General features: G+C 33.8%; 2 protein-coding genes across 2 annotated transcripts in view; one reads left to right on the top strand and one right to left on the bottom strand.

The window, feature by feature from the left end:
- LOC150092961 (poly(A) RNA polymerase gld-2 homolog A-like) overlaps window positions 1–635 on the bottom strand; it is a 197,358-nt gene extending 196,723 nt beyond the window's left edge. Inside the window, exon 1 of the mRNA XM_090413719.1 lies at window positions 546–635. Within this exon, the coding sequence (XP_090269845.1) occupies window positions 546–606 (61 nt within the window). The 5' untranslated portion in view covers window positions 607–635. The remainder of the gene's footprint in view (window positions 1–545) is intronic.
- A 310-nt stretch (window positions 636–945) lies between these two features.
- Window positions 946–15,238, top strand: part of Upf1 (Upf1 RNA helicase) — a 230,831-nt gene continuing 216,538 nt past the window's right edge. Inside the window, exon 1 of the mRNA XM_090414072.1 lies at window positions 946–1,255. Within this exon, the coding sequence (XP_090270198.1) occupies window positions 1,073–1,255 (183 nt within the window). The 5' untranslated portion in view covers window positions 946–1,072. The remainder of the gene's footprint in view (window positions 1,256–15,238) is intronic.

Consider the following 15,238-nt stretch of genomic DNA (forward strand, 5'->3'; position numbering starts at 1 on the left):
ACACAATGGTAAACTATCCTGGCAGGACTTCAAATCAGCAAAGTCTGAGAATCATCTAATTCTTGGCTAATCTATGTTGCTAATATGTGCTGTAGAGTTATGGCCTTTTGTAGGTGGGTATGTCAAATTGAAGCATGAAGCCAAAATGGGTGATAATATATTAATTTTATATATAAGAAATAAAATACATTAATGTCTTTACCCGTGATTTCTTCATTCTACTCTACTTGAACAAATTCTTTTAAAAGTATTTCCACCGCTTTGGTGATATATATATATATAAATGGAAAACAAAATCTAAAATGCCTATCCAGACTATTTAGGAATATTACTTTTTTCCCTTGCTGGTCAATTTACTACTCGATTTTACTTTATGTATTAATCGTCTTGTCAACATTAATAATTAATGATAGCAATATAATAATTAAACTTCTGAAATTTTATCTTAATGTTTTATATTTTTTATTTTTTTTTGCCAAAGACAATTAAAATTTTTATTTGGCACTAATTCTGTAATATTTCATAACTAGAAGAGAATCACTTACCATTAATTAATGATACATAATAAATATAAATAATATATTTTATATTAAACGAAGCAGTCATATGTAACCACAATTTCCAAGCAAATCGACACCGGCGCCATCTTGCTAACTATTGTAAATCATTTTGTTGGCCACCAGGTGTCTTAAGAAAAAAAAAAATAATAAATAACATGGACTCTGTGTGACGAAAGATGACACGTGGTAGTTTAAGATAACAGAAATACCATATCGAGCATTTCATATTTTCTTATATTTTAAATTTATGTTATAAATATTCTCTTGGGGATTAAAAATATCGAATAAAATATGAATATAGTTAATTCTTGTCAATATCTTGTTCATTAAGTGACGTCATGATACGAAGATTGTAGTTGCTTCTAAAGATGGCGTAATTTCGTTGTAAGGTGGTGTATTTTGGAACGCCATAATAAGTGAAAAGGTTTTTCGATGTGTTTTTAATGCCTTTTTTTGAAAACTCATGCCTCATTTTTTTTGTATGGTGCGATTTGAGATAAAATAACAGTGAAATGAGTGTTGACGCTTATGGGCCGAGCTCACAAACATTGACGTTTTTGGATCCTGAGGAAGGAACTGATCTCCTGGGTGCTGATACTCAAGGTTCGGAGTTCGATTTCACTGACTTTACTCTTCCTTCGCAGACGCAAGCTTCGCAGTTAGAACATAACCAAAGTCAGACTTCAAGAAGTCAGGTAACTTCACTATTTCCAAGTGTGTGCGTTTATATATATATATATATAATGTATGTACATGTACATATGATGTGCTTGTATGGCATCCGATATTGACTTCAGTTCGGCCGTTTTCCCCCAAAAAATATTAACTCGAATAAGTTAATGTATCATGATTATGTTATAGTGGTAGCTATCTCATAACGAATGATATGGTAGTTTGACATTAGTCTATACAATATTTTAATTCGGCGAAAACGTGTATTAAGATAGGATTTCCACTTGTTAAATTACCAATACCAATTTGCATTTCCCCCCCCGCGCATTTGTGGCAAAACTTACCATTTAACTATTATTAAGTGTAGAAATTGCAGCAGTGAACTTTCAGTGTATTATAATTTTGTTACCACAAAGTGCTAAGTACCATTGAAAAGTAAATTATTCTAGAAGTATGGTAAATTACAGCACTTGAAACTGTATAGCTAAGTATGCATTTATGGCGCGTAAAGATCTTTATTGACAAGGGTCTGGCAATACTTTAAAAAATGCATTTTTCACTATTGTTTGTGAAAAATAGTTATCTAGCTAAAGCATTGATTTCTGGGTTCAACATTACATTTACAGGTAACTGCAGAAAATGCCAGCATCAGAAACTGAATGAATGTGTGAAAAAGCACAATAGGAAGCTAAATCATTTATTTGCCTAATTGCCATCTTCTGTATTGCATTCATTTATTAGACAGATTTGTATCAATTAATTGTTCAGAAATATGCCTTGAATGAAAAAAATTGAATTTCTTGAATGCTAAGGTACCAGTACTTATTTTATTATTATTACATGACACCTCCAGGGAGTTCAAGGACTCGTCGCAGGAGGGCACTGTACCCTACTTTGCTAAATACATTGTGGTGGATTGCAACTTGGAATGTAAGGACCTTATATAAAGCTGGGAAGTTAGATAACCTTATACAAGAACTTGAAGTAATGAAAATTGACATTGCTAGTATCAATGAAGTCAGATGGACTAATAGTGGAAAAATAAATAGAAAGAAGCATTTAATTATATACTCATGTGGAGGCAGTCATAGGAATGGAGTAGCATTTGTACTAAGAAAATAAGATTGCTCAATCTTTACTTGGATTTTGGCCCATAAGTGACAGAGCAATTGCATTAAAAATTGCAGCTGAACTAATATTTTTATCGTCCATATTACCCAGATGAAGATGTAGAACACTTCTATGAAGACATTCAAAATTTACTTAACACCAAATCAGATGACATAGCTATCAGTGTGGGAGATCTAAACACTGAAGCAGGCTCAGAAAAGATCTCTTCCTGCATGGGAAACCAAGGCCTGGGACATAAAAATCCAAGAGGTGAAAGATTAATATGGTTCTGTGAAGAAAACGATCTGATAATAACAAATACTTCATTTAGCCTATCTTCTACATGGAAATGGCACAGAGACAGCTATAGAAACTAGATTGATTATATAGTGATTAAAAAAAGATTTCTGAATAACATCTTACAAGCAAAAATATAGCTGGAGGCTGATATTAGATCAGACCACAACCCTGTGGTCATTAAAGCAGCAAAAAATTAAAGAAAGCAATGAAACATATAAACATAGAAAAATATGATCCTTGGCTCCCTTAAAAATCAAGAAATACAAGATAAATTTTAAAGGAACTGGCACAATCCAATGCTGTTAATGTTCCTGATCTCACCAAGTATCCTTACCGGAAAGATTAGATTGAGGATAGTTTGCAGAAATTTAAAGAGGGCAAAAAAAAAAGGCAGTAAAACAAACAATTCCCAAATTTCAAAAGAAGATGAGTAAACCCTGGATGAATGACAAGATACTGAAAATGATGGAGGAAAAAAAGAAACACAAAAATCAAGGGAAATTCACACAAAAACAAGAATTGGGCTGTCCAAATGCTACATATGGTCAGCATTATTATATGGAGCAGAAACCTGGACAATATCAAAATATTGTGAAAATAAATTGAAAACGTTTTGAAATGTGGACCCTCAGAAGGAACCTTAGAGTCCCATGGACTGCCAGAAAAACTAATTTAGAGATTTAAATTAAGGGAATATAAAATCCACATTGTTTATATCACTGAAATGAAGCTTATTAGCTCTTTATATTTAAGTAATTTAGAGATAATTGGAGAAGATAGGACTCTGTTGAAAACTATTAAGAAAAGGAAAACCACCTACCTTGGTCACATACGAAGGAATGAATCCCTACAAAAAAACACTTATAGAAGGAAAAAGAAGAGATGGGAAAGATTAAGGACTGGACCTTTTTGTCTTATGAAGAATGTAAAAGAGAAGCACAAAACCATACATGGTGGAAGCTCATGGTAGTCAACCTCCTGGAAGGAGATGACATCTGACACTACTATCATCAACAGCATCTTCCGCCCATCATCACCAACAACGGTATTTTTTTGTCTGTAAATTGCATGTGTTCTGAAGGCTGATTTGTTTGTACTCAGGATGAAAATTCCAAGTTTCCAGGAGGGGAAAAAACCCTACTCCCACATGAGATCGGCTAACTCACCTTCGATTGAAAAAAGCCTATATAAGGATACCCCTCATCACAGCGAGAATCGAACCCAGGTCTTTTCCATTCGAACAGCGCAATGTTCCATTGTTCTTTCAATTGTGCTATGGGGACACCTAATTAATTATGTCAGGTAAGATTAGAGGTTTGAATTATCCCAAGAAGAAAGATTTTATGTTGGTCAGATAGCTGTTAAAAGTAAAATTGAAAGAAAAGTATTTGTGTATGTGAGAGAGAGAGAGAAAGAAATTAACTTTTAACATTAAAATAAACAAATTTCATCTTAACAAACTTGTTAGAACCGTCTTGAATGGTTCTGACAATTAGTGGTTATCATGACTACAGAATTCTTCTCTGAAATTGTGCTTTGATTAGCTTAAAACTGACATTACTACCAGTTTTTTCATGAAAGGCATAAAATCAATCCTCTTTCATTTCACCACTGTTGAATAAATCAAATAGGGGTACTATTCTTACTGACATTCTATGCTTTTATATTGATAAACTATATGAAATTAACTTTCTCTAAAATCATTAGAAAGCTGCTGATTAAGATACAGGGAAAGAAAATAAAGAAAACGTCTCTCTCAGGTAAATAACTCCATGTATAGTCATATATAGTGGCCTCATACAGTTTGTGCAGCATTCTCCAATGCTACTATTGCCTTTTCAGTCTCTCTTTCCATTGAACTGTACTGCAGCTATCATTCAATAAAATTATGGGGACTACAACCATATTAAGAATAATTACTTGAATTCCCAACGTTTCGACTTTCAAATTAAGGTTATCATCTGGAGTACACACACACAGACAAGCTTTATTACATTTCAAACAATATGTCATAGTGATAATAATTTGATCAACTGTTATTCTACTTGCCTGACCTTTAGTATAAAAATAAAAAACAACCTTAAGGCTATATCCTATTTATAACATGGTTGGAGACCAAATTCATATTAATACTTTTAATACAGCAATAGGAGTAGCCTAATCAATAATTTAGCATGTGTTATAAGATCCTGGATTAATAGCCAAAAGGTTATGTGGGTGGAATATGGACCATCCATATTCTTGAGATTTTTAAACCATCATTATTGTTAAGATTAGAATGGTTGATGAGAATTTCACAGCCTCTATAAATTTGTGTTCATATCACATTTGGTGTAATGTAATTAACAGGTGCCTTTCCAGTCAATTCTTTGTAGAGTATTCAGGGCATGAACAGAATGACCAGATTTTCCATAGTTAATGAATTTAGTGTGTCATTTTTGTTCCTTTTTTTGTAATAGGAATAGTGTGTTTCAGTTTCACCTATATAAGGCAAATTACAGGTACACTGAATACGGTATATGCCAGGGTGGGCCAGTGGATAAAGTGGATCCTTGGAGGAGCTAAGTTCTTTAATATGGCAGGAAGTTTAAAGTTGGCTACAGTTATATGGTAATCTAGTTTTTATTATTTGGTGCAGTCATGTGAAGAACTTTGTTGATAGCATTTTTGCTGTAGCCATTTTTTATGAAGGTATTGCTGATAATTTTTATAATAAATTTAGTTTAATCCTTTATCCAAGTGTAAGCAAACAAAGTCTGCACCTGTAGTATCTTCAGGACTGAGGCAGCTTGTGGTAAAGGTAGACCAAGCTCTCATCACCCCTTGTCTTAGTATCTCCCATAATGCAAAGCACATCTCCTTGCAGACATGTATAATGCTATGCATTAAGGGAAGGGCCACTGGCCAGACCGGTTTCGACCTTTATTGAGATCTCGTCAGTGGGAGCCAGAGCCAGAAGTGGTGATACCAAGGCGGAAGCAATGGAGAAGTCATATTTACCTGTACGAGTTGCCAAAAGGTGTCTCACCTTATTATTAAATTACTCTGGATTTAGAGAAAGATGTTGGAAGTTTTTTCCCACTTGGTTAGACTATAATAAATTTAGTTTATTCCTTGATCCAAGTGTAAGCAAAGTCTGCGCCTGAAGTATCTTCAGGACTGAGGCAACTCATGATAAAGGTGGATTTTTTAATTTTTAATTTGTGTTTAAGTGCTTGCTCATTGGAGCAAATATTTGAAAGCTTGTTTTTTAGTGGGTTAATGACAGCTAGTTTTTGTGTTGGGTGGTGGTAAGAATTTATGTATATATTGGCAGCCAGTATGTGTAAGCTTCTGTTTAACAGTGAAGGAAAAGCTGCTGGAAGAAAGACTTGAGACAAGCATATCTAGAAATGGAAGTGTGTTCTGACTTTCAGCTCCAATTGTTAATTTTGAGTTGTTTGTTTGTTTAGGAGGCTGAGGAAAGTGTCTGTCTGGCAGCCGAGTGACAGATAACGATGTCCTGCAGCTGTTTGCCAAAATGGGGAGCTTGCTATCATCCTATTGCTTCTATTTCAATTCTTTCAAAATAATGGAGGAAACCATCAACAGTAAATTTTTTCACCACTTGTAATCTCACCATCTAATTAATGATTACAAGTATGAATTCCACTACTCAGTCCATAATATAACTAATTCTTCATATCACTTTTTGTACCATAATATAGTTGGAAAAATTCACGTTATTGCTTTTGTCATTTCCATGATATTCAGTCAGCTTATGCATGGCACGCCTGGGCAAGCTGCAAATTCAGATTATACTGTGTGCATGGATATTTATGAAGCAGGAGACAAATTTCTTCACCCATTGCCCAACTTAGATGATTGAAGTGGCTTGGCAAAACTTCATGTCTGATCTCTACAGCATGAAATCCAAATCATTATAAAAAATGGAAAATATAAAATTTAAAAAACAAACTGTATGGGAAACACTTAAAATAAAAAGCTCGCCTCTGTTGGTCTCTTTGTAATTGGGCAAATGCTTGTGTTGGGATTGGTATACAACTATTGGTTGTGTATCAGTTAGTTTATTAACTAGTTTTATCCAGTTGATAAAACAGATTCATATGTTTGGTATTTATTCTAGTTTATTAAAATGACAACTGAAGATATTGAATTAGAGAGAAATTCAAAATGATATCCTTTATTCACAAATAAATAGCGTAATTATATTATACATGAATGTAACCATATATGTAAAATGTTTGTCTCATAACTACCTTCTTCATCCTTACAAATAAAGCTAATTATCTGAAAGGGAATAATTAGAAAATGCACTAATTATCTATTAGTGCATTCTCCTGATAACCTAGCTGCAAAGGGACACAAGCTATGACTCATATCTTGTTATTTATGGTTTGAATATACGATATCCTCCCACACACACATCACAGCAGAAAAAATTCAAACATCTAATCAAAATAGTTTCCAATTTCTTTCTATTGAATCATAGTATTCACATTTTTGCTTAATTCCTTTTAAATGCAATAAGCACAGTTTATTCCTCTCTTTAGCACAGGATAATCAAAATCAAACCAGATAACATACCTGCTTGTTCTTGCAAAAAAAAAAAAAAAAGCATCGCACAAATCTTGTCTGGTTCCAGCATATAATATGGCTGTTTGTCCTTTAAACATATAGTTTCTCTTTTGTTTCCTTTGAGGCTCAGCACTAAAGTATTCCTAAAGTTCTCTTTTCTTCTGAGAGCACTTCTTCTCTCTTTCTAACATAATCTTCATCTACACCCAAAATATATTAAAGATATCAGATTTATCCACATTTTTACTGTTTGCTTCCCTTATAATGATTTTATCTTCCTTTCTGATCATAAACTTCCACCTCTTTATTATTATTACATGATCCATCCAAGGACTCACTGTAGGAGGCATTAAATTCTGTTTTAATCCTTTCTGAGTATTGTAAAAAAATCCATTAAGCCTCCAACATGATGTCCTCACAGCACTTAAGCCTCTACACACAGACTCACTGTGGGAGGACACTCTTATGCTGCATTTCTCCCTAAAACTTCTGCCCCTTCTAAAATGTTTGTTTCTAATCAATAGCTGTTCTCACTGGTTCTAACTTCCTCTTCGAAAATACATAATCTATACAAGTGCACTGCTACCCAGTGTGGCAAAACATGGTGAAAACACAAGTTCAAAGAATCCTGTGAAGACATTCATTAAAGAAATCTGAAAGCATACTCCATATCAATCTCTTGTATTTAGGGAATAGTTATCCAAAAAATGAACATTTAAATTTAATATCCTGCTAAAATTATTTAACAGATGCCACTGTCACTTTAAATGTAGTTTTTTAACTGATTCATATTGATTGTTTACTTGTTAGCTCCTGTTGTTCTAATGATGCTGATGTAACACTGGAGAAATATAAGCTGTAAATTGCTGTAATAAGTTTTACTTTTTTTTTTCCCTCAGTGAGTCTTTAGCCATTAAATCTGATAATTACAAAAGTGATGATGGTGGTGGCTAGTTCAGTAGAATATTGCTTCTGAATATACCTAAAAAAAAAGGTATAAGACAAACAGAATGCAAGTGATCCATATAAATCTGTGGGGGTTCACTAATTAATCAGATTACCCTTTTCTGCATAGTATCAATTTTGAAGTAAGTCTGTTGACAAGTAAAGGAAGGAAATTTCATTGATGTGTGTTTGTTTATTTGTCGAAGATGTTGAGATTTTAACTTTTAGGGAAAACACACTGTAGAAAATTGTTCTGCAGAATAAAACAAGGATGTGGTAAAGGTTTAGTTTTTTTTACATACTAAGAAAGGAATTGACCTGATTTGTTTGTGCCAGGAAAGGCTAGCATTTAATGTCAATTCAAGAAAAGATATTACCTTGTCTAGTGATTTGTGTTGTTATTGAAAAGGATGGTGAATTGAGATCCTTTATGTGGGTTAAAAACACAGGAGTGTTTTGCCAGCATTGAAAATAACTATGGTATCATCATCTCATTGAAGTTCTGGGCTTAAAATAGCAGATGTAAATCTTAAAGCTTGGATGGTTAGGAACCATGAGATTTGTCAAATGAATGGGAGGATGGAGCATATTATTCTCATCAAAGCTATTGATATTAGTGATAGGGCTACAAACCTCGACAATGGTGAAGTCCAAAGAGAGAGAGAGGAGACTATCCTGTAGTAACATATTTATGCTAAATAGTGCAATGTGATGGTAGGTTGTTCCATATTTCTGTTATTTTCATCTACCATAACGTTTTTGAACTATATAGCTACATATTTGGTGCCTTGCTTGATATATGTTCATGGTAGAAACCTGTGATTACTTTCTTGCAGTTGATTGCTAGCTTTTTTGAACCACATTAATTCTTTTTTCTTTTTTTTTTTTACAGCTGAGCAACTCGTATGTTCCCAGACTTCAAATATTCTGGGAAAACTCCTTTATCTGCACTGTTGTATTTAATAGATATTTTGCTGTATTCAATTCTGGTCTTTAGTTGATTTATTAAGTAATTAAAGTTTGTTCCTTTCCAGATTTGTACTAGTGAACTTTTTTTTTTACATACCTGCCTTGCATTTAAAATCTATATTTAAAAAATCTTTTGACTGTAAACCTGTGTCACTTTGATTTTCCTTTGGTTTCATTTTTGAAAGGTTTACACCAATGGTGATTCTGGGTCCTTTCTAACATTGTAGCTTATTCCAGAAGGATTCACCAGTCACTAATTAAACCAGCTGAATCACTGATGATTACCACAGGACACTACTAATACTTTGTTTTATCAGCATACCAACTACCAACCAAAAGTAACAGACAAGAATGCCCAGAGTATCGACCATTCATGACTAAATATGTAGTACATTTTTTCTATAACAGAAGTGTCATTTTGATCCCTGATATTGTACGCCCACACTTCATAGAGCTGACCTTGGCTTTGTGCCAAGAATAGTCAATTCATGCTGAAGGGAGAAAGAAATAAAGGATGTAGGAATTGGTCACCAACACACCAAATCACATGCTTTATACATAAATTTTCCAAATGTTATACAGGCAAAATAGTTACCACTTTAAGAACTAGATTTTCATAAAAGAAAATCTAATTTTTCTTCGTATAATAATAAACATTCATCCCATGAAACGTATTGATTATTCTGTTATCGGAATGGATTCTCCTTCTTTTGACATGCGCAGAGGCGTCAAAGGGTCTCGCATCTGTGGGCGTACAGTATCCACTATTCTGAAAGAAGCTGTCTTCTTTTCTGTCATTTTTTTGTTTTTTTGTTTTTTTTTTGTAAATATCAGTTAATTTTGAATTACAGGAGCTATTTAGTTTTGCTTTGAACTCTATTAGTGCATTCTCCTGATAACCTAGCTGCAAAGGGACACAAGCTATATGACTCATATCTTCTTATTCATGGTTTGAATATACGATATCCCCCCCCCCCCCCACACACAATTATCCGTGGGTTTGCTATCCACGGTTTCAGCTACCAGTGGTTAACACCAGTCTAAAAACAGTAAATGGGAAATTCCAGATGAAACATAAACAATTCATAAGTTTTAAATTGCACATCATTCTGAGTAGCATGATGAAATCTCGTACCTTCCTGCCCAGGATGTCAATCATCCCTTTATCCAATGTATCTGTGCTGTTGCTACCTGCCTGTTAGTCACTTAGCCATCTTAGTTATCAGATCCACTGTTTGCTTGTGTCAAATAACTCTTAGTTTACTTAATAATGGCCCCTTTGGTGCCATTATTAAGTAAAACTGACTTCATAAGGAAAGGGGGAAAAATTGTATGCTGAGGTTGTTGCTAAGATTCTGTTCACGTTCACATAACTTTTATTACAGTATATCGTTATAATTTTTCTATTATAACGATTATAATATAATGATTAACGATATTATCATTATAATTTCTATTATAACGATAATTTTATTATTAGTTATTGTTGTTAATTTCTTACTCTGCTTAATTTATAAATTAAAGTTTATCATAGGTATGTATCAGGGGTGAATATTCCAGGTGTGCTGTTCTCATCCTCCGAATAGTAATATCACATATTATATTTTTGCATTTATTCCCGTTAAAGACTCCCCTGATTGTTTCCAGACTTTGTGTCATTCCTAAAAGTAAACACAGCAAGCCCGGTTGGCCGAATGGTTAGTGTATCCACTCTCCAACCAAAAGGCTGTGGGTTTGAATCCCACCATGGGCATGGATGTTTGTGATTCTCTGTAAAAATACTAGTGGTGGTGGTGGGCAATAGATGGCATCAGTGTAGTTGTTGGGTTGAGTGGTGGTGATGGAGAGTTGTAGAGTAGGTGCCCTCACTCGATGAGTCTTTGGACTCCCTGAAGGTGTCAAGTAATAATAATAATTATAATACTTCACAAAGAGGACACTTTTCAGCACATAAGCATTGCATCACATTTGCGTTAATAGCCCAAATGTGCTTTCAACATTAGACACACCTTTGAGCTCTTTGAAAAGATGTATCAGATGGTGTGGTGGGTCTAATTCTTAGTGTTCTAATACTTTTAAACCTCTCAGAAGGTGAGGCAGGGTGAGCCCTGAGACAATAGCACCTAATCTGTGATTGACTATTGTGTCAGCCAATCCAATTGAATGCTGTTTTTGTTTTCTGAGTTTCATCTGTTTTTGCATGCATGAAGTGTGAACTTGTAGGCAAGTTGTTAATATATAATTTTCAATAAATTTATATTTTGCCCATAATAGGGAACAGTATAGTAGTTAAAAGAGGTATGCCTTGTCCTCTTCCAAATTTTACACCTTTGAGTAATTCAAATATACTAACCAAATATAGCATTCTCCTTCATTATTGTTTTCTAATATACAGTATCTTAAAACAAACACATTGTCCCCCACTCTGTGCAGATTTGGTTACAATTAATTGCATTAGACCAGTTAAGAGAATATAGCACATCAGTGCTATATTCTCTTAAAACTTTCATACAAGTTCACACTTGTGAAAGTTTCCTGTGCTACAAAAAAAATTCATGTCAAGTGTGGATTGTATAAGCCATGACAGCACACCCAATCGAAATGGGCACACAATGCCACTAGTATGTATAGGAAAAAGCATAGTATATAGGGGTCAGTACTATCTGCAGTTTCAGGTATCCATTGGGGGACTTGAGCATATCCCCCACAGATAAGGGGAAACTACTGTAGTTAATAGAGCTTCTCTTTTCTCTGGATGATATTCATATAATGTGGTACAAAATATACTGGAGTTTTAATAAATTCTATCACTATACAGGTCAATACATAGTCTGTATAAGTCGACAATTAGAATTCAAAAGAATACAGGAAGTTGGTTCGATATAAAATCAGGTGTAAGACAAGGATGCAGATTATCTCCACTATTCATCGGTGTGTGTGTGTGTGTGTGTGTGTGTGTGTGTGTGTGTGTGTGTGTGTGTGTGTGTGTGTGTATACACACACACACACACATGCACATCGAATTCTCTTTTTACACTATTTTGAAATAACATGGTTTGGAAAACAAAAGCAGTTCTATTTTTGCACTGTATATTTTGATTTAGCATGGTTCAAAGGGCGCTTATTTTTATAATTTTGAATTCAATTCTGTCAAAAGGGTATTTCCATTATAATTATCATTTCCTAGTATGGTACATATGTACTTAAACTTGAATTTTGGGGACCCCCCTCCATGTTTTTTAAATATCAGGGATTACTCTACTTTACAGAATGTAGACAAATACCAAGTATAACTTATATAGCGAAATCACAAAAAAAGTGTTGGTGGCTTTAAAGTGGCTAAGGATCATGTGACTATTATTTTGCAGCAATGCTTCAGGAGATCGTGTATTAAAACCATTACTCATTAATCGATCCCTAAGGCTGCAGGCAAAAAAAGGTGTGGATTTTAACATGTTACCAGTGCACTGGAATAAAAAAGGTTGGGCTACAAAAGAAATTTTTAATGAATGGTTCCATCAGTGTTTTTTTCCAGAAGTTACATGTTATTTGATGGGGGAAAAAAATCTGTACTTTAGAGTTTTATTGATTATGGACAATGTGCCTGTCCATCCTGTTTTAGAACACCTGAATATGGAATTCTGTTTTCTGCCACCTAATACAACCACTAGACCAGGGTGTGAGCGCCATCTTCAAAACTTACTAAATAAGAAGAACATTCCAATACATTTTGGATAAACTAGATAAGGATAATTTACTGACAGTTATTGATGTGAGGAAGAAATTTTCTATTTTGGATTGCGTCAACTTGCTAAGTTGTTATCAGAATTAAAACCATCAACTTTAAGTGCATGCTAGAAAGCTACTTGGCCAAAATGTGTGAAAAAGAAAAACCCTGCACCTTTTGCATACAACTGAATATCCCAATATCATCAGATTAGCATGCAGTTGGCAGAGAAGAATTTGATGATTTTTTGTCTGCAGATATTGAAGAATTGATAGTTGGCAAGGCTGTTAGTGATGACGAAATAATGGAAGCTGTCCTTGAGAATCTTGATGAAAAAGAAGAAAGCGATGATGAAGAGATTCCACTCACTGCAGGATTAATTAAAGAAGGGCTTCAAATGGCTAGTAAATTGCAAAGTCATTTTCTTACATGATCCAAATGCTGAACAGTTTAAATGCGAACTGAAGTCAAGTGTATGGTGTAATATGAAGAATTATACCAAGATCTAGTCAAAACAGGATCTCAAAGATTAATAATAGGGTTCGTGATAAAAAAAAAAATCAATCTTCATAATTATTGGAAATTAGTGCTGATTAATTCCTTTTACTGAAGAAAACATTTCACCATTGCAGTATGAACAGGATAGCCAAAGTGTTTCAATTGATGGAACTGATTTAATTCCAATCTCACACAAAAGAATACGGCTACTGTCAGAAAGGATGGCGAATAAAATTTAACTAATAACCATATGTGCAGGTGTATTTGGACCTTTTTGAATTTATTAGTGACACACTATTTTCTTTAAGAAGGATATATATGTATATACTTTAAATAAGTATTTAAAATAAAAAAAAATTCCGTTAAAATTAAATAGTGTTTTATTCAATGATTTTCATGTTTTGTTTGAAAATAACTTGTTGTTCGTATCGGATTTTCACATCTGGAACCATTGTTCTTTTTTTACATAATTTTTTCTGGAACCAATCTACCATGTAAATGAAGAATTGGGTGTATGTGTATATGTATGTACATATATGTGTGTGTGTGTGTGTGTGTGTGTGTATATGGAATCACATTATGAAAAAAAAAAAAAGTGGCATTAAACCTTTTTATTAGAATTTGAGATATCAAACTTATCTCTTTGTTTTATGCAGGTGATGGACTCCTAATCTAAAACACATTTAGTGCAAATCTCCAGATTCTCTGGACATTTGCACTAGATGTATATACTCCAGATTCTCCAAGATTCCTCTCCAGAGATTGATTAGCAGCTGTAACAAATTTGGCATGAAAATTGGCAATAAAAAAAGACCAAAACGGTGAAAATAATCAGGAACAGGAACTCCCTCTGAATTCTGAATGAGAAGCTTATAAAACAAGTAAAATATTTCAGCTATTTAGGCATAGTTTTTAATGAAAATGGCAAGTTAATTCTGGAAATAGATAATAGAATTAGCAAAGCTTGTATGATGAGAAGCCAGTTGAATAAATTTATATGGAATATGAGAGAAATTAGCTAAAACACTGAACTAGCAGTACACAAGACCAGTTTCAAGTTATGAATATGACAGCTGAGTCAGAAATAAAGCACTTGATCAAATATTAGAGGCAGAGATATAAGATTTCTCAGAAAAATTAGGTGCCTATACAGATGGCATCAATGGCAGAATCATATTAATGAAGAGATTAGGAAGGAACTTGACATTGTTTTCATTCAAAAATGTGTCAGCTGAACTAATCTGTGGTCACTTAAAAATAATGGGATAGAGAAGGTGTTAGCAAAACAGGTGTTTGATGCCAAGATGGCAGGAAAAAGACCCAGACTGAAGTCTTAGGTGAATTGATTCAGTCAGAAGTGCCTTAGAAGAATGAAATGTGACATACAATATTGGAGTGCTGACAAGTAGTAGACTAATAATAGGAAAATTGCTGATAGGAGATTAATAATAATGCAGACTTTAATAATGTAGTGCTGTCATAATAGCCTTTGAACACCTTTTGATGGTATCTGGAAATTCATGATGATAAACACATTTCTGTAACAGTCATAAATATATTATTTGTAGTAGTACATGTGTTCATTTAAAACATCTAATAGCTGAATAAAATTGTTAAATTTGTTTGTTGCAGCTCACTTGAGTAACCAGGCCAAGGAACATCCCAAATGATTAATTTAGCAACTCTAAGTTATTTTATCAGCACTGGTAGCCTTCACTGGCTGTCATTTTGCTAGTTAGTAACTTACCCTGAACAGACAGATTTGTTTACTTATAATGGGAATACAGTGTCATTAAAAAGCTGTTATAAAATTTTGCATCTAATTGAGAGTGGGAAGTATGAAAATGTTGAGGGTGTGCGCTTGTTTTAGTAATATGCT

Source organism: Typopeltis vanoorti, chromosome 24, assembly GCF_054136105.1.
Source record: "Typopeltis vanoorti isolate ZY-2024b chromosome 24, IOZ_Tvanoo_1.0, whole genome shotgun sequence".
Lineage (NCBI taxonomy): Eukaryota > Metazoa > Arthropoda > Arachnida > Uropygi > Thelyphonidae > Typopeltis > Typopeltis vanoorti.